This window comes from Corythoichthys intestinalis, chromosome 13, assembly GCF_030265065.1.
Source record: "Corythoichthys intestinalis isolate RoL2023-P3 chromosome 13, ASM3026506v1, whole genome shotgun sequence".
NCBI classification, from domain to species: Eukaryota; Metazoa; Chordata; class Actinopteri; order Syngnathiformes; family Syngnathidae; genus Corythoichthys; species Corythoichthys intestinalis.
This window is the reverse complement of record NC_080407.1, coordinates 6,809,614-6,828,341: the sequence shown is the minus strand read 5'-3', so window position 1 is coordinate 6,828,341 and position 18,728 is coordinate 6,809,614. Positions and strand designations below refer to the sequence as shown.

Here is an 18,728-nt window from a genome sequence, read left to right as displayed (position 1 = left end):
ACGCGTAACACAAATTGCTAGATGCAGTCCGTGTCCAATCAATCCACTCATTAAGTTCAGACGTTTTGACAACGTTAGAGCCGCTATGTGACGCCATCACGTTCATTTGTAGCTAGCGTTAGCCTGTGGCCTGGCTTCCAGTACAAAGCAGTGAAAGCACCCTCTCCTGAAATCATGAGAACCAGGGAGGAAAGCGGGCGAAAGCCCGTTTGGATGCCACCAAGAGTCTACTTAATGTTGGGTGAATGTTTGGCGAAGCTCCCTTAAGCCCGACTCCATCACGTTTGCTTGTAGTGATAGCCGCTAGCGTTAGACTACCGGGTTTCTGTTTGTTTGAATTCCTGATAACCATGTGACTTCATACGTAAGCAAACTGACTGCTTTCTTAAATGATCAGATATTAAGATTTGAATGAGGCAAAATAATATGCTTTTTCTCTCAAATATATTGTTATAATCATTTGTTTCAGATGTACTGTAATTATTTTCTGTATAAAAATTATTTTTGGTGTTCAAAAAGTCTTTTTTTCAAACTTGAGTCTTGAAAAAGAGGGGGTCGTCTTATAGTCAGGGCCGTCTTATATTCGGGCCAATAAGGTATATTTCCCTGCACTTTCTCTATAAAAGTAACATTTACTGACCACCACAATGTTTTTTATGAATTTTCTTTTAGTGTTTCTGAATGCCAAGGAGTTGCACTTTTGAACTAATTCATTATTTTTTCAAGCTTTTTATCTGATTTTGATCTACACGATAAAATGTCTGATCGAGTGCTCGTCCGAGACTGGTGATTCCATACTTTTTGCTAGGGTTTGTAGTAGTGTTTTTACCGAAAACATCGTTTTAGTCCAACACTGGATTTTCTCACGTACCGAGTTGCTTGTTTTCCTCATGCTCAACAGATCTGACCAACATCTTTGAGTCGTTCCTGCCCCAACTTCTGGCCTACCCCAACCCCATCGACCCTTTGAATGGAGACGCGGCCGCCATGTACCTGCACAGGCCAGAGGAGTACAAGCAGAAAATCAAAGGTACAAAAATGACTTGCGAGTAGGGTTGTTCCGATCATGTTTTTTTGCTCCCGATCCGATCCCGATCGTTTTAGTTTGAGTATCTGCCGATCCCGATATTTCCCGATACGATTGCTTTTTTTTTTTTTTTTGCTCCCGATTCAATTCCAATCATTCCCGATAATTTTTCCCGATCATATACTGTACATTTTGGCAATGCATTAAGAAAAAAATGAATAAAACTCGGACGAATATCTACATTCAACACACAGTACATAAGTACTGTATTTGTTTAATATGACAATAAATCCTCAAGATGGCATTTACATTATTAACATTCTTTCTGTGAGAGGGATCCACGGATAGAAAGACGTGTAATTCTTAAAGGATAAATGTGACTTTGTATATTGTGACTAAATATTGCCATCTAGTGTATTTGTTGAGCTTTCAGTAAATGATACTGTAGCCATGCCCAAATGCATGATGGGAAGTGGAACCATGACTGTACGTAGTGCTACCAATTGATATATGTTCTCTGCGTTGGGAAATAACATAAGGTGTTAAGAAAAAGATCAGTTGCCACCTTGACATTGCTTCCCATGATATTTCTAATCGTAGGGAGAGGGATTGTAAGGCTTTAGCCAATTAAAAAAAGGCTTCAAAGGCTGCCAAAATTCACTCTACTCATTTTACGCTGCCTTTTTTCGCTCTATATAGGTAAAACGGCGTCATTACAGATTGAGCGCGACAATGCGTGAGTGGGTCGTGCAGCACATGCATTAATTGCGTTAAATATTTTGACGTGACACATTGAATGCCGCCATTATGTCTTTAACGTTAAATACAATTAGAAAACGATTTAATTAAAAAAAAATATATATATATATATTTAAAAAAGGCATGGCCGATATTTTTTTGCCGATTCCGATACTTGGATAATGACGTGATCGGACCCGATCGATCGGGACATCTCTACTTGCGAGTATTAACCTCTTTTCTGGTAATGCATTTAAATGACGTAAAGTGTGTTTGTGTGCAGAGTACATCCAGAAATATGCAACAGAGGAGGCACTAAAGGAACAAGAGGAAGGAGCGGGCGACTCCTCGTCCGAAAGTTCCATGTCCGACTTCTCCGAGGACGAGGCCCAGGATATGGAGTTGTAGTGGTGGATGTCCTCCTCCTCCTGCAAACCCCCATTCCTCTCCCCACAGAGACTATATTTGTTTCCTAACCCATGACAAAGCAGACTTATAATCATATTTAAACACATGGATTTTTTTTTATTATTATTATTATTGTTACTAAACAAAGATTTTTATTAATATCTAGCCCCCTCCTCCTGTCCCTTCCCGGCATATCCTCCTCATACTCGCCATTATTTTTTTTTTTTTTTCCGTGTGTGTGTGTGTGTGTGTCAAAGAGGTTTTGGCGCCCCCTGCTTCAAGCAAAGACAGTATTTGAACAAGAGACGCACAATCACGCACAGGGTATGTCGCTTCGCTCACGGACCGATGCGATCTCGCTTTTGGACGCCGGCTCGGCAGTTACTCTTTTCTTTTTTTTAACCTGAACAAACAAGCGTGATGTGATAACTCGCTTCGGATTCGCACTTCTGGTTCTCCCTTATTAATTTTCCTCAACGCAGGAAGGAAGGAGTCGAGATGTTTGGATTTTTTTTTTCTTCACTTTTGTGCGTCTACAGTACCAAACATGGCAGTCGAAGTGCTCGGAGAGGACCTCGCAATGTATTCCCCCTCCGAGAATGCAGTAGTGTGGATCCCAGCTCAACTCCCCTCCTCTGTGCCTCGTCAACAGCAACAGTAACAACAACAAAAAAGGCGATCAAGACAAAAAAAAAAAAAAGCACATTTGGTACTCCTCTTCCTCTCTGGACAATCTACACTTAGATGGATATAGTTAGTTTTGGGTTGCAAGTCCTACAAATAGCTAGCATTCATATGGCTTTAGTCTGACTTTTTAGTTAGTTGACGTCCGTTGTGTGATATGTATAAGATGCTTCATTTGTAAAGATGTTTACTAGCGTAGTCCATCCCAAACAAGAGGCACATGGAAAACTGGCACCACGTCCCCGGTTTGTTTTGCATCGCCGGTACATTTAAACAAGTTCATCGTAGCAGGATGCAGGATTTTTTGTACTTTTTGGATCCACGCCCACTCAGGATAACACGAAAAGGTGTATGCAGATTCCCAGTTTTCCCATTTTCTCTGGAAACGGGCGACAAATGTTCTTACCCCCCCCTTTACCTTTTTCTTTCATTCTTAATCCTAATCACCAAGCAGCAATGTTATGAACTCCATGAGTAACAATCCCCCTTCCACCCATTGAAGAGAGTTTTTTGTTTGAAAAGTAATCCAGATTGGAATTCTTGCTTTTTACCTTTGTGCAGTATTTTGCTGGAACTCTGTAATCCCATTTTAAGATTGTTGGATGGGAAAAAAGTGAGAGAAGTGACCCAAAATTGTAACTGGCAATCTTTATAAAACAAACTGCTCTCTTTTTGTTAAATTCCTACTGTAGTTTTAATATAAGCATTGTGCACCTGCTGAGTAATAACAGTGTATCACAAAAGTGAGTACACCCCTCGCATTTCTGCACATATTTAGGTATATGTTTTCATGGGACAACACTGACAAAATGACACTTTGACACAAAAGTAGTCTGTGTGCAGCTTATATAATTATTTTCCCCTCAACTCAAAATATGGCCATTAAAAACTAAACCCCTGGCAACAAAAGTGAGTATACCCCTTAGAAACTACGTACATCCCTAAATGTCCAAATTGAATACTGCTTGTCATTTTATGTGACATTTTGGAGGGAAATCTTTTCATGGGACAACACTCACAAAGTGACACTTTCTGACACAATGAAAAGTAGTCTGTGTGCAGCTTATATAATAGAGTGAATTTATTTTCCCCTCAAAATAACTTAAAATATAGCCATTAATATCCAAACCCCTGGCAACAAAAGGGAGTACACCCCTAGAAACTACATTCCTAATTGCCCAAATTAAGTACTGCTAGTCATTTTGTGACATTTTGGAGGGGAAATGACAAGCAGTACTCAATTTGGACATTTAGGAATGTAGTTTCTACATTCCTAATTGTCCTAATTTGGACATTTAGGAATGTAGTTTCTACATTCCTAATTGTCCAAATTAAGTACTGCTAGTCATTTTGTGACATTTTGGAGGGAAAATGACAAGCAGTACTCAATTTGGACATTTAGGAATGTAGTTTCTAAGGGGTACCGCATAGAAACTACGTACATCCCTAAATGTAGCAGTACTCAATTTGGACATTTAGGGATGTAATGTAGCAGTACTCAATTTGGACATTTAGGGATGTACGTAGTTTCTATGCGGTACCCCTTAGAAACTACATTCCTAAATGTCCAAATTGAGTATTGCTTGTCATTTTATGTGACATTTTGGAGGGAAAACGACCAATTCCTAAATTTGGACATTTATTAATTTAGTTTCTAAGGGGTACCGTATAGAAACTACATACACCCCTAAATGTCCAAATTAAGTACTGCTAGTCATTTTATGTGACATTTTGGAGGGAAAATGACAAGCAGTACTCAATTTGGACATTTAGGGATATACATCATTTCTATGTGGTACCCCTTAGAAACTAAATTCCTAAATGTCCAAATTTAGGAATTGGTCGTTTTCCCTATAAAATGACAAGCAGTACTTAATTTGGACATTTAGGGATGTACATAGTTTCTATGCGGTATCCCTTAGAAACTACATTTAGGGATGTACGTAGTTTCTATGCGGTATCCCTTAGAAACTACATTCCTAAATGTCCAAATTGAGTACTGCTTGTCATTTTATGTGACATTTTCAGTACTGAAGTACTGCTTGTCATTTTATGTGACATTTTCAGTACTCAATTTGGACATTTAGGGATGTACGTAGTTTCTATGCGGTACCCCTTAGAAACTACCTCCCTAAATGTCCAAATTGAGTACTGCTTGTCATTTTATGTGACATTTTCAGTACTCAATTTGGACATTTAGGGATGTACGTAGTTTCTATGCGGCACCCCTTAGAAACTACATTCCTAAATGTCCAAATTGAGTACTGCTTGTCATTTTATGTAACATTTTGGAGGGAAAATGACAAGCAGTACTCAATTTGGACATTTAGGGATGTACGTAGTTTCTATGTGGTGTACTCACTTTTGTTGCCAGGGGTTTAGATATTATTGGCTATATTTTGAGGGGAAAATAAATTCACTCTATTATATAAGCTGCACACAGACTACTTTTCATTGTGTCAAAGTGTCATTTTGTCAGTGTTGTCCATTGAAAAGATATACTTAAATATCTGCAGAAATGCGAGGGGTGTACTCGTTTTTGTGATACACACTCAGTCTCAGCCTGCTATTGGTGTGGAATAAGTCAACTAACAACTGCCTTTGCATCTCGTAATTCAATAGAAACTTTTTTTTCCAACTTTGAGAACTCAAACTATAAATGACCTTTATGACTTAACCAAACAGGTAAAATGTCTTAAGTGGTCCTAGTTGAAAAGTGTACCTCCAAACACGACAATGCTTTGCCTCGTTGTCTTCAGGGAGCCTCCGTTGTATTTTCAGCACAGCGTACTCCCCCATGTGTCTACATTTTGTGCACTTGCATGCACACCCACTGTCCCGTCATTAATTGCCGAGGCCCACACATACACACAGCATGTATTCTTTGCTAACTAGTGTGTTGCATTTTTATTTACCCAAAAGTGCATCCTTGGTCTTATTCAAAACGCCCCCTCGGTCCCTCTCTTTTTATATTTTTATTTTATTTTATTTTTTTGACATTGTGAAGTGGGCATGCTTGTCAAAAAAAGGACAAATGCTCTCCATGAATAGGCTTATAACCTCATGAATAGTGGTGTAAAAAGAATTATACTGTTATAACTTCTTTTTTAATAAAACATTCAATGTGTACAAAAAGGCTTGGATTTCTTTTATTCTTATTAAATTTGCATCCATCAAATCTAATGGTTTAGAGTTTTGCTTTGAAATTTGCAGGAAGTTGCAATATCACTTTTGTCCGCAGTGTGGCAGCATTGCTATATGAATCCTGCTCAACCCCTCTTGGTGGACTTTTTGGAGTACGAGGTTTGTTCATGTTTGATTGTAAATAACTATATTTGGAGTCAAGTTTAGGTTATAATGGCATTATTATTAAATTTTATTTGGGGTTGCATTTATTATACTGATGTTAGCGCTGAATTTGGTTATGTTGTAGTACTTCTTTATTTTTAACCGATGTTTTTTTGCCAGAAGATGGCGCCTGTGTCCGCTACACCTGAACAAAGCTGTGCCTAATGACATCAATGATTTGGGTGGAGGAGGAGAAATATGGTGACATAAGGTACTTTAATCCTTTCTAAGCTAAAATAAAAAAATAAAGTATTGTCACGCATTAATCTGCTACATTTCTGCTTCATAACTTACCGCTGCTGCCGTTTGATGTCTTTTCCCAGTGTTTGTTTTTGTCGAATCTTGTTATCATGAATTTAGCTTCACCATACATTGAGGTGCTGTACAAAAACCGCTAAAAGAGCTAAGTTAAATAAGTACGTTTAGTTCATTTTTAGTTCGTTCATCGAACATCAATATCTTCACCTCATTCAGGACGTCCTATAGGGACGATTATCTGTATTCAAGTTCACCTTTTCCCCTGAAAACAAATTCTATGGTTCAATATTTACTCGGTTTAAACCTGCAGTTCTTTAGCTCATTCAGTATGTCAGATATTTTCCAGGCAAATTTACTAAATTATTACGTTTCTTCCACATTTTACATGAACCATTGCAATTTCAGTTGTCACTGAAAATTGCTGAATTCGATTTTTTTTTAATGTTTGGTATCTTTTTGGTTGCTCGTTTTTGTCGAATCTGCTCGTTTCAAAATACAAGCACTGTACCATATGTCAGCTTTAAACTTTTATCACATGGGTCCCCAAACTACGGCCCCCTGAACATTTTTTTTTTCCCAATAGTGTTATTTATTTCCTGGCTTTTTTCTGTGAGGAACCCAAAGAGGGTTATATGGTTGTTATCTATTCGATTATTAATAATAACACTATTAATTATCGGTTCGATAATAGGAATTATGATGTCATCCCAATAAATAATAATAACATTATATATTATCGGGCCTATCGATATTAATTTTGGCACGGTGTCGGTGGATTGGGATGTGTGCGTTTGAGTTGTTTCATGGACCAAGACCACAAAGGTCTCCTCTCCTCTAGCACCAAATGTTTAATCTGCTGACAAAGCACAATACCTGTTGGATTTATATTTGTTTTAGTTCAGCGCTCATTGTTCAGGGGAACACATCATCAATAATATTGACGAATTGATGGTGATTGACTCAAATTTTATTTATTTGAAAAAATAAATATGGCCACTCTATTTGAAGTCAAAACTGCTCTTGTCTTTGTTTTTTTTCATTATAATAATGTTCATGTCATCATGAAAATTCTGGTTAGGTCAAAGGCAAGTCTATGCTGAATCCACCAGTAGTATTTTTGGCCTATACGTGTTCAAAAACCCATGTGAATATACATTTAAAAAATATATATATATTATCGGTTATCATATCGGTATCGGCTTTGAGGAGCAGGAAGTTATCGATATCGGTATCGCTTTCAAAAAATGGCTATCGTGCACCCCTAGTTATTATTATATTATATTATATTTAGGGCTGTCAAAATTATCGCGTTAACGGGCGGTAATTAATTTTTTAAATTAATCACGTTGAAATATTTGACACAATTAACGCACATGCTCCGCTCAAACAGATTAAAATGACAGCACAGTGCAATGCCAACTTGTTACTTGTGTTTTTTGGAGTTTTGTCACCCTCTGCTGGCGCTTGGGTGCGACTGATTTTATGGGCTTAAGCACCCATGAGCATTGTGTAATTATTGACCTCAACAATGGTGGGCTACTAGTTTATTTTTTGATTGAAAATTTGACAAATTTTATTAAAACGAAAACATTAAGAAGGGTTTTAATCTAAAATTTCTATAACTTGTACTAACATTTATCTTTTAAGAACTACAAGTCTTTCTATCCATGGATCGCTTTAACAGAATGTTAATAATGTTAATGCCATCTTGTTGATTTATTGTTATTATAAACAAATACAGTACTTTTGTGCCGTATGTTGAATGTATATATCCATCTTGTCTTATCTTTCCATTCCAACAATAATTTACAAAAAAATATGGCATACTTTATAGATGGTTTGAATTGCGATTAATTACGATTAATTAATTTTTAAGCTGTAATTAATTCGATTAAAAATTTTAATCGTTTGACAGCCCTTATTATATTATATTATATTATATTATATTATATTATATTATATTATATTATATTATATTATTTTTTTATTTCATTTGCTTTTGTTCCATGAAGAATCCAGAAAGGCTTATTTGGTTGTGGCTTTCGAAAAACAATATTTTTTTACATTTAGGCACTCCTGCAATCGTCACACTTTTTCTGTTGCAAACTGACCCCGGCCCCTCATCAGAGAAGGGAAAAGTTATGTGGCCTCACAGGAAAAAGTTTGTGGACCCCTGTTTTATCATATACACTGCTGGCCAAAAGTATTGGCACCCCTGCAATTCTGTCATATAATACTCAATTTCTCCCAGAAAATAATTGCAATTACAAATGCTTCAGTAGTAATGTCTTCATTTATTTTGCTTGCAATGAAAAAAAAACAAAAGAGAATGGAGGGGGAAAAAAATGATCATTTTTCGGGCTGCAGCTATTGATTATTTTAGTAGTCGATTAATCGATGAACTAGTTAGTTCGAATAATCGAGTAATCGGATAAGGAACATGAAAAATTAAAATACCTGAGCTGAGCCTCAAACAGTATAAAAAATAAAAATATGAGGATCTTTGTACAACAAAAGAACAATTAGCTAACTTACATCGCAAAAGTCCGCTAGCTTAAATGCTATAAAATGCTACCGTTTTTTATAATGCTCTTAACAAATGGTTCAGACACTCATTCCAACAAAAAAAAAGTCTAAATATACCTTTAAACTAAATTATGAATGCATGCATTAAAAAAAACCTTAGCTCAAACAAAATCTTGGTTAACATTGGTCTTAACAGGGAGCAGTTGGATTCAGCCATGTGAAATGAGGCAGACCAGAGGGCAGTGCAAACACTTTCAAAATATACCACTATAACGCCACTTTGGTTAAACATACTCAAAGCAGCAAAATTTTATTCGAATATTTTTTTCTAATCGAATACTCAATCGATTAATCGTTGCAGCACTAATCATTTTACATAAAAGTCCAAAAGTGGGCTGGACAAAAATACTGGCACGCTTTGAAAAAATCATGTAATGCTTCTCTAATTTGTGTAATTAACAACACCTGTTACTTACCTGTGGCACATAACAGGTGATGCAGTGCTAAATTTATAAATCATAAGGTGCCGGAACGCAAAGTACATATGACGGCGTAGTGGTGACGAGACGTTCACAGGACCCAGAACATACGCAGAAAATGGTGCTGAAAACTACACGCAAATGCCCACTTGCCATGCTGTGGGACTTAAAGCCTCAATTTCAGATAATATCCATGATATAAATGTTATGACAACAATTTACAATTATTTAGGCTATACTCTGCACAGGCTATTGCCCACATAACCACAGGTGGGACTTACAGTACACAGTCAGCAATTAGTTTCTCCACAGGTCTAACTTGTAAAACAAAACAAAAACAAAAAAATCAGATATTACAATAAATAACACAAACCCATTCTTTTGTGAGTTTCAGCACCCGAAACTGCCGGTTAGTATGATTGCTGCAGCTGCCCTCATTGCTGGTTTTTGATTTTCTGACTCATTTTGAACCATCTTCCTTCTTTTTGAAAAAAGACAGTAAATCCCACTGTCTTTTTGGCATGTTGAAATACAGTTTGATCCTCTCTGCTTGCTCCCCAGATGCCACAAAGTTCCACAAAAACAAAAAACTACTGTGCTTCTAGAACAGTATGCAGGCTGGAGTTATATTGTAGTGTAGTTCCAGTTGTCGACACACATTTGAGAAAAAAAAAACAGTGGCAAAACGACTTGACAAGAAGCTAGGAAGGTGTTTGAAAAGTTGCCCCCGTGCATTGTTTAATTTGTAAATCATAGGGTGCCGGAACGCAATGTACGTATGACAGCGCAGGGATGACAAGACTGGCACAGGTCCTGGAACATACACAGAAAATGGTGCTGAAAACAACAACTTTTTGGCATGTTGAAATACAGTTTGATCCTGGCTGCTTGCTCCCCAGATGCTGCAAATTTCCAAACTTTTTTTTTTTTTTTTTTTTTTTAATGTCAGGGGCGTGATTTGTTGGTCCAGCTTTTCAGTGCATCAACAAATCGCTGGCTCTTTCAAATGACATTAAATTTTTATAAACAACATGCAATTCTTGGGATTTGTTCTGTAAATGAATTCATGCATATTATTGTTTTATACATTTTTAAAAAACATTTTTATATTATTATTATTTTCTATACACGAGAGGTGCCGGATCTGCCCAAATAAGTCCCGGAACAAAGGGAGGCCAAAACCAAGAGGTGCCGGATCTTGTTCCGACAGAATCCGGCACAAATTAACCCCTGAGGTGATGGCAATAACTAAATCACACTTGCAGCCAGATAAAACGGATTAAAGTTGACTCCACCTCTGTCCTGTGTCCTTGTGTGTACCACATTGAGGATGGAGAAAAGAAAGAAGACCAAAGAACTGTCTGAGGCCTAGAGAAGCAAAATTGTGGGGAAGCATGGGCAATCTCAAGGCTACAAGTCCATCTCCAAAGACCTGAATGTTCCTGTGTCTACTGTGCACAGTGTCATTCACAAGTGTAAAGCCCATGGCACTGTGGCTAACCTCCTTAGATGTGGACAGAAAAGAAAAATTGAAGGAAGATTTCGACGAAAGATTGTTCAGATGGTGGATAAAGAACCTTGACGAACTTCCAAACAAGTTCAGGCTGTCCCGCAGTCCGAGGGTACAACAGTGTCAACCCATACTCGCCGTGGGCATCTGAATGAAAAGGGACTCTATTAGGGCTGCAGCTATCGATTATTTTAGTAGTCGAAAAATCGATGAACGAGTCGGTTCGAATAATCGAGTAATCGGATAAGGAACATGAAAAATTAAAATACCTGAAACAGAATACAAAAGTAAATAAATGAGGATCTATGTACAACAAAAGAACAATTGGCTAACTTACATAGCAAAAATCTGCTAGCTTAAATGCTATAAATTACCCGTGTTTTTTTTAAATGCTCTTAACAAATGGTTCAGACACATTCCCACAAAAAAACAGCTCAATATACCTAAAAACTAAATTACGAATGCATTAAAAAGAAACATTAGCTCAAACAAAAGCTCATGTTGGTCTTTACAGGGAGCAGCTGGATTCACCCATTTGAAAGAGGGCAGTGTATCCACTCAAACCAATTAAACTAAATGCAAACAATTTCAAAATAAATCATTACAACGGCACTTTAATTAAACAAATACTCGAAGCAGCAAAATTTAATTTGAATCTTTTTTCTAATGGATTACTTTATCGATTAATCGTTGCACCAGTAGACTCTATGGTAGGATATTCAGGAAGACCCCACTTCTAACCCAGAGACATAAAAGTTTACAGGAGAAAAAAAAAAACAGGCCTTCAAAGAAAAGAACACGTTCCCCAGTGTCAAACATGGCGGAGGTTCCCCGATGTTTTGGGGTTGCTTTGCTGCCTCTGGCACTGGACTGCTTGACCGCATGGCATAATGAAGTTTGAGGACTACCAACAAATTTCGCAGCATAATGAAGGGCCCAGTGTGAGAAACCTGGGTCTCCCTCAGAGGTCATGGGTCTTCCAGTAGGACAATGACCCAAAACACACTTAAAAAAGCACTAGAAAATGGTTTGAGAGAAAACACTGGAGACTTCTAAAGTGGCCAGCAATCTGAATCTCATAGAACACCTGTGGAGAGATCTGAAAATGGCAGTTTGGAGAAGGCACCCTTCAAATCTGAGTAGGCCAAAGTAGAATGGTCTAAAATTTAAGCAGAGGATTGTAAGAAACTCATTGACGGATACCGAAAGCGGTTGTACGCAGTTATTTTGTCTAAAGGTTGTGCTAGCAAGTATTAGGCTGAGGGTACCAATACTTTTGTCTAGTTTTGTGTAAAATGATCATGATTTAAGTTTTTTCCCCATTCTATTTTGTGTTTTTTTCATTGCAAGCCAAATAAATGAAGATATTACTACCAAAGCATTTGTAATTGCAATCACTTTCTGGGAGAAATTGATCATTATCTGACGGAATTGCAGGGGTGCCAATACTTTTGACCAGCAATCTATATGTTCAAGCCACTCAACAGAAGATGATAGTGGTTAGTAGTAAAGATGTCCCGATCGATCGGGTCCGATCACGTCATTTTCAAAGTATCGGAATCGGCAAAAAAATATCGGACATGCCTTTTTTTAATATACTGTATATATATTTTTAATTAAATCGTTTCTAATTGTATTTAACGTTACAGACAAAATGTCTTACATTCATCCAGAGTCTTCAGTTTTGGCTTAAAGCAGGGCTATCAAATTTATCGTGTAAACGGAGGTAATTAAATTTTTTTTTTTTTTTTTTAATTAATCATGTTAAAACATTTAATGCAATTAACGTATGCGCTGCAGGACCCACTCACGCATTATCGCGTTCAATCTACAATGGCGCCGTTTTACCTATATATAGAGCTAACAGGCGGCGTAAAATGAGTAGAGAGAATTTTGGCAGTCTTTGGAGCCTCTTTTTAATTGGCTAAAGCCTTAAAATCCCTCTCTCAACAATTAGAAATGTCGTGGGAAGCAATGTGGGGAAGAACGGTAGTGGTTGATCTTTTCCTTAACACCCTATATTACTTCCCAACGCAGAGAAGATATATCAATTGGTGCCACTACGCACAGTCATGGTTACACTTCCCATCATGCATTTGGGCAGAACAGTGAAATGGCTACAGTATCATTTACTGAAAGCTCAACAAATACACTAGATGGCAATATTTAGTCACAATATACAAAGTCACATTTATCCTTTAAGAATTACAAGTCTTTCTATCCGTGAATCCCTCTCACAGAAAGAATGTTAATAATGTAAATGCCATCTTGAGGATTTATTGTCATAATAAACAAATACAGTACTTATGTACTGTATGTTGAATGTATATATTCGAGTTTTATTCATTTTTTTCTTAATGCATTGCCAAAATGTATATGATTGGGAAAAATTATCGGGAATGATTGGAATTGAATCGGGAGCAAAAAAAAAAGCAATCGGATCGGGAAATATCGGGATCGGCAGATACTCAAACTAAAACGATCGGGATCGGATCGGGAGCAAAAAAACATGATCGGAACAACCCTAGTTAGTAGTGGCAAACTATAAGGTATCTATACCACAGCCCTGTGGAACACCAGACAGACTTTTATTGTACTTCCTTCTGAATTGGTCATATAATTTGCAGTAGGAATACAAATGATTCTTCTGTATTTCTTTAATTTTGCCAAAATGGCTTCCTTCCAGTCTTTCGACTTGAGGAGGATGACAAGGGAGGAGCCCTGACCTCCAGAGGTGCAGCAACCCGACACGCTCAATGAAATATTTAAAGCTCGCCGTTTTCTCCGCAGTGCAGGACAAAGCCATGACGTAATGATAAAGCCTGGCTCCAGACCGTGCTATTGGTCTTTCTTGCATCGGTGGCGTGTCACGTGATCTGTGCTGCTGCTGCCACTCCTGATGCTAATGCAGCGGCGGCCTTTTAAGGTACGAACCATGCCCGCAGGCGCCACAACAACAACAGAAGGTCTGAATCAATCGCAAGTTTTTTTTAATGGATCATTTGTGCACGGTTCGAGCCGAGGGTCATGTTCTAGGCGGCCTTTGTTTGCTTGATGAGTCAATCTGAATAGTGCTGAGTCACTGCAACGACTTGATCAGGGCTCGTTTTACTAGAAGAATTGAATCAACTCAAAGCGACTCTTTACTAATAGATGACCCACCGACTGATTGAGTCCAGTAAATTGCATTATGTATCTGTGTCATGATGATTATTGTCAAGTATGGACCATAACTTAAAACTTGTATGACTTGAAATTACAGTGTATCACAAAAGTGAGTACACCCCTAGCATTTCTGCAAATATTGAAGTATATCTTTTCATGAGACAACACTGACAAAATGACACTTTGACACAATGAAAAGTTGTTTTTGTGTAGCTTATATAATAGAAGTAATTTATTTTCCCCTCAAAATAACTGAAAATATAGCCAATAATAGCTAAACCCCTGGCAACAAAAGTGAGTACACCGCATAGAAACTACGTACATCCCTAAATGTCCAAATTGAGTACTGCTTGTCATTTTCCATCCAAAATGTCATTGACTTGTTACAGGACTGCTGTCAGCATTGCTGCAGAGATTGAAGAGGTGGGGGGGGGTCAGCCTGTTAGTGCTCATACCATATGCCGCACTCTACATCAAATTGGTGTGCATGGCTGTCACCCCAGGAGGAAGCTTCTTCTGAAGACGGTACACAAGAAAGCCCGCAAACAGTTTGCTGAAGACATGTGTAAGATAAGTTGTATGCCAAATATATTATGCCAGTTTGCTCTCCCACAGCTCTTATACGTGCACTCCCAAGCTATTATGAAGAATACAGTTTTAGCCCATAATCATGTGCTTATTGGCAATTGTTCACATTCTGCTGATAAATAGATACACACACATATGTTGATTCATCACACAACGTCTCAGTACTTTTCCACCAAGCCACAGTACTTTGAGTGCAAATGCGTGTTCAAAACAAAGATATCTTGCCAGCTCAAGAGTGTGACTGTTAATTCAATCAAGAGTGTGACTGTTCAATCAATGACTAGAATACTGTCACGTTGGACAACAGTGTTGTAACTGTATTCCGCCCAGCAACAAGCCCTCAATAAAAGTTAGCAGCGCGGGGGAGTTCGGAGAGAGACTTCGATGAGACATTGGTCGCGGAACATGTCTCCTGGCTCTCCCAACCTGCAGGTTGAAAAACGTCAACTCTCTGACTCTGTCTCACTTTATGCCCTGCCTTTTTGTCAGCTTGCCTTGGGTAAATAACTAAGTTAAAGAACGAGTTTTAGACCCAACACGTCAACAAAGCACATGGATTACTGGAACCATGTCCTATGGTCTGATGAGACGGGCGGGCTTTTTTCAGAAGAGGCTTCCTCCTGGGGTGACAGCCATGCACACCAATTTGATGTAGAGTGCATCGTATGGTCTGAGCAATTACAGGCTGACCCCCCACCTCTTCAATCTCTGCAGGAGTGCTGGCACCTGTAATGAGTCACATGACATTTTGGATGTAAAATGACAAGCAGTACTCAATTTGGACACTTAGGGATGTAGTTTCTAAGGGGTGTACTCACTTTTGTTGCCCGGGATTTAGATATTACCGGCTATATTTTGAAGGGAAAATAAATTACAGTGCCCTCCATAATTATTGGCACCCCTGTTTAAGATGTGTTTTTTAGCTTCTAATATATATATTTTTTAATTTCAAATAATATGGGACCTTAATGGAAAAAAAGAGAAAAATCCAACCTTCAATACGAGTGCATTTATTCAGTGGGGAAAAAATCCCACATAATGAAATAATTATTTGACATCAAATAATGCGTGTCACAATTATTAGCACCCCTGGTGTTAATACTTTGTACAACCCCCTTCTGCCAACCAACGGTCTGGGGACTGAGATGGCCATGGGAGGAGCTTGATTTTGTGTCTGGTGAACCATTTCTGTGTAGATTTGGCCATATGTTTAGGGTCATTGTCTTGCTGAAAGACCCAGTGACGAGGGCACTGTAACTCTACTATATAAGCTGCACACAGACAACTTTTCATTGTATCAAAGTGTCATTTTGTCAGTGTTGTCCCATGAAAAGATATACTTAAATATCTGCAGAAATGCGAGGGGTGTACTCACTTTTGTGTTACACTGTATGTGCAATGCTGTTCCTATATTCATGTCCTTTTGGGTTCGTGAGGCTTGTGAGTGCGTGTCATCGTATTTGATATCACAGCATGATTATTTAATGCCGGGTCGAGTGTCCCATCATTTGATCATCACCTGTTCCACACAGGTTTAAATATTCATCCACGTCCAACAGGTGATCCGTGGCTCAGGTATCTCGCACCTCACGTACAGGTGGACTCCGTGTCAGCGTCGCTATTCAGCCTCTCCGGTAACCCAAACCTTACTTCCATCACCTTATGAATATTACATTAACCCCAACTGCGTCCCTCTTTGCAGGTATCTAACTAATTAAGAGCAGTAGGTAAGTGTAGGAGGAGCATGTCTATATATAAGGTGGTCTCACTGCCTCAGAGCCATTCCGCTGGAGAAGAGGTCTGAAATATAGCAGGTAGTATGCCTTTCTATATGTGTCTCTCCGTTTTCACGCTGCCGTTAGCCAGCTGGACGTCATTCGATCCCGCAGCATCTGAGGCCTGAGAAACCTCAGCAGCAGCATCTAATCCTGAAGGGAGGAGGGGCACCAGGGTGCAGCAAATATGCTGCTGTCGACTTAACTGTTTTAACGTCAAGGTAGAAAGATGGAGGCGATGCTCATTATTTTTGGGTTTTATCAATATGTTGTGTTTTGGTAACATTCTGGTTTTAGAGGGTGCATAAGGCCTTGCATGCTGCTGCTGCTGATGCTCAAAAGGCCCGTAGGCCTCCTCGTATAGGCCTCAGCTCAGAAGCTCATTCAAATATAGGACAGGGGGCAGCATCCTTTTTAAACATGATAAAATGCATGAGGCGGAAAACACTCAGGTGACTTGAAGCGACACTCTGAGACCCCCAATTTGGCCAAATTTCGAAATTGTTTTATATGCATTTGTGATAAAGCATCGGAAAGCTTAAAATCTCAATTTTCTGGGGGAAGAACATTTTTGAACAGGAGGGCATTCTTAAAAAAAAAAAATTAAACAGCAAAACCCTAACTGGAGGTGAGAGCATGCGTGAGCATAATTAGAGACGACACAATTTTGACGAGATATTATTGCGTACTGACCTCTCTTCGATCCATGCATCACCGAGTGTCAAGACACAGCTGTGAATGGCCACAGCCGGATTTTGGGAGAATTTTATGGGTGAAAAATGGTAATATAACAAGGGTGGCGATGCAGAAATCGCAGACGTTTTTCTTTTTCATATATGTACCCTTCTAAACGTTTTTTTTTTTTTTTCTTCTTCAATTATTTCTTTGTTTTGGATCGATTATTTATCTCAAATAACGGTGAAATGCGACAGTAACAAAAAAAATGCAATTAAGCGATAGTTATAAGGTAGATATCCGTGACTTATTTACAGAGGCCATTTTTTTTTCATTGTGACGTAATTTGTTTAAAAATTTAAAATATGCGAGTGAATAAATTTTTCAAGTTTTTTTTTTTTTTTAAACGAAATATTAGACATCAATTCATGATTCTAAGCCAGTGGTTCTTAACTGATAGATTTTCCATAAAAAAAAAAAAAAAAAAAAAAGATTTGTTTCCCTTTGAGGAGGAGCCTGTCTCATACAAAAAGGCATTTCCTGTTCCCACTAGAGGGCGCTAGGCCTAATGGGTAATATTTCAATGCACTCGTGTTAAGGGTGGAATACTGCACATACATGCCAGATATGAAAAAGATTGAACGTTGTGTCAAGGAGCTATTAGTCATTTACTGAATTTGTCATTTTGCCGAAAAAATGGCCGACTTTGGCACCACGCCCAGGTCAGACCCATGAATGAAAAGCACTATTTTAAAAAACTTAAGATCTCATATGTCTCCTGAACAGTCTCACCAATTTTTAAGACGATCCAACTAACTCCCTCGGCAAAAAGGACTCAAATGTGCACCCTGTAAATCGATAAAAATTTCAAATTCGATCCAAAATAACCGATTTCCTGTTGAGTTTTGGACAAGGTATAGACTCCCCAAATTTCATCGCTCTACACCAGGGGTCCCCAAACTTTTTCCTGTTAGGGCCACATAACTTTTCCCTTCTCTGATGAGGGGCCGGGGTCAGTTTGTAACAGAAAAAGTGTGACCATTGCAGGAGTGCCTAAATGTAAAAATGTATTGGTTTTCAGAAAGCCACAATCAAATAACCCTTTCTGGATTCTTCACGGAACAAAAGTAAATAAAATAAAAAATAATATAATATAATAAATAATAATAACACTATTACTTAAATATATAATAACTAGGGCTGTCAAAATTATCGCGTTAACGGGCGGTAATTTATTTTTCAAATTAATCACGTTAAAATATTTGACGCAATTAACGCACATGCCCCACTCAAACAGATTAAAATGACAGCACAGTGCCATGTCCACTTGTTACTTGTGTTTTTTGGTGTTTTTTCGCCCACTGCTGGCGCTTGGGTGCGACTGATTTTAACACATTGCACCATGAGCAATGTGTAATTATTGACATCAACAATGGCGAGCTACTAGTTTATTTATTTTTTATTTTATTAAAACGAAAACATTAAGAGGGGTTTTAATATAAAATTTCTATAACTTGTACTAACATTTATCTTTTAAGAATTACAAG

General features: G+C 38.1%; 1 protein-coding gene across 1 annotated transcript in view; it reads left to right on the top strand.

Moving 5' to 3' along the window:
• ube2h (ubiquitin-conjugating enzyme E2H (UBC8 homolog, yeast)) overlaps positions 1-4,270 on the top strand; it is a 32,960-nt gene extending 28,690 nt beyond the window's left edge. Inside the window, exons 6-7 of the mRNA XM_057855648.1 lie at positions 902-1,030; positions 2,049-4,270. Coding sequence (XP_057711631.1) covers positions 902-1,030; positions 2,049-2,173 — 254 coding nt within the window. The 3' untranslated portion in view covers positions 2,174-4,270. The remainder of the gene's footprint in view (positions 1-901; positions 1,031-2,048) is intronic.
• Positions 4,271-18,728: the final 14,458 nt, after the last annotated feature.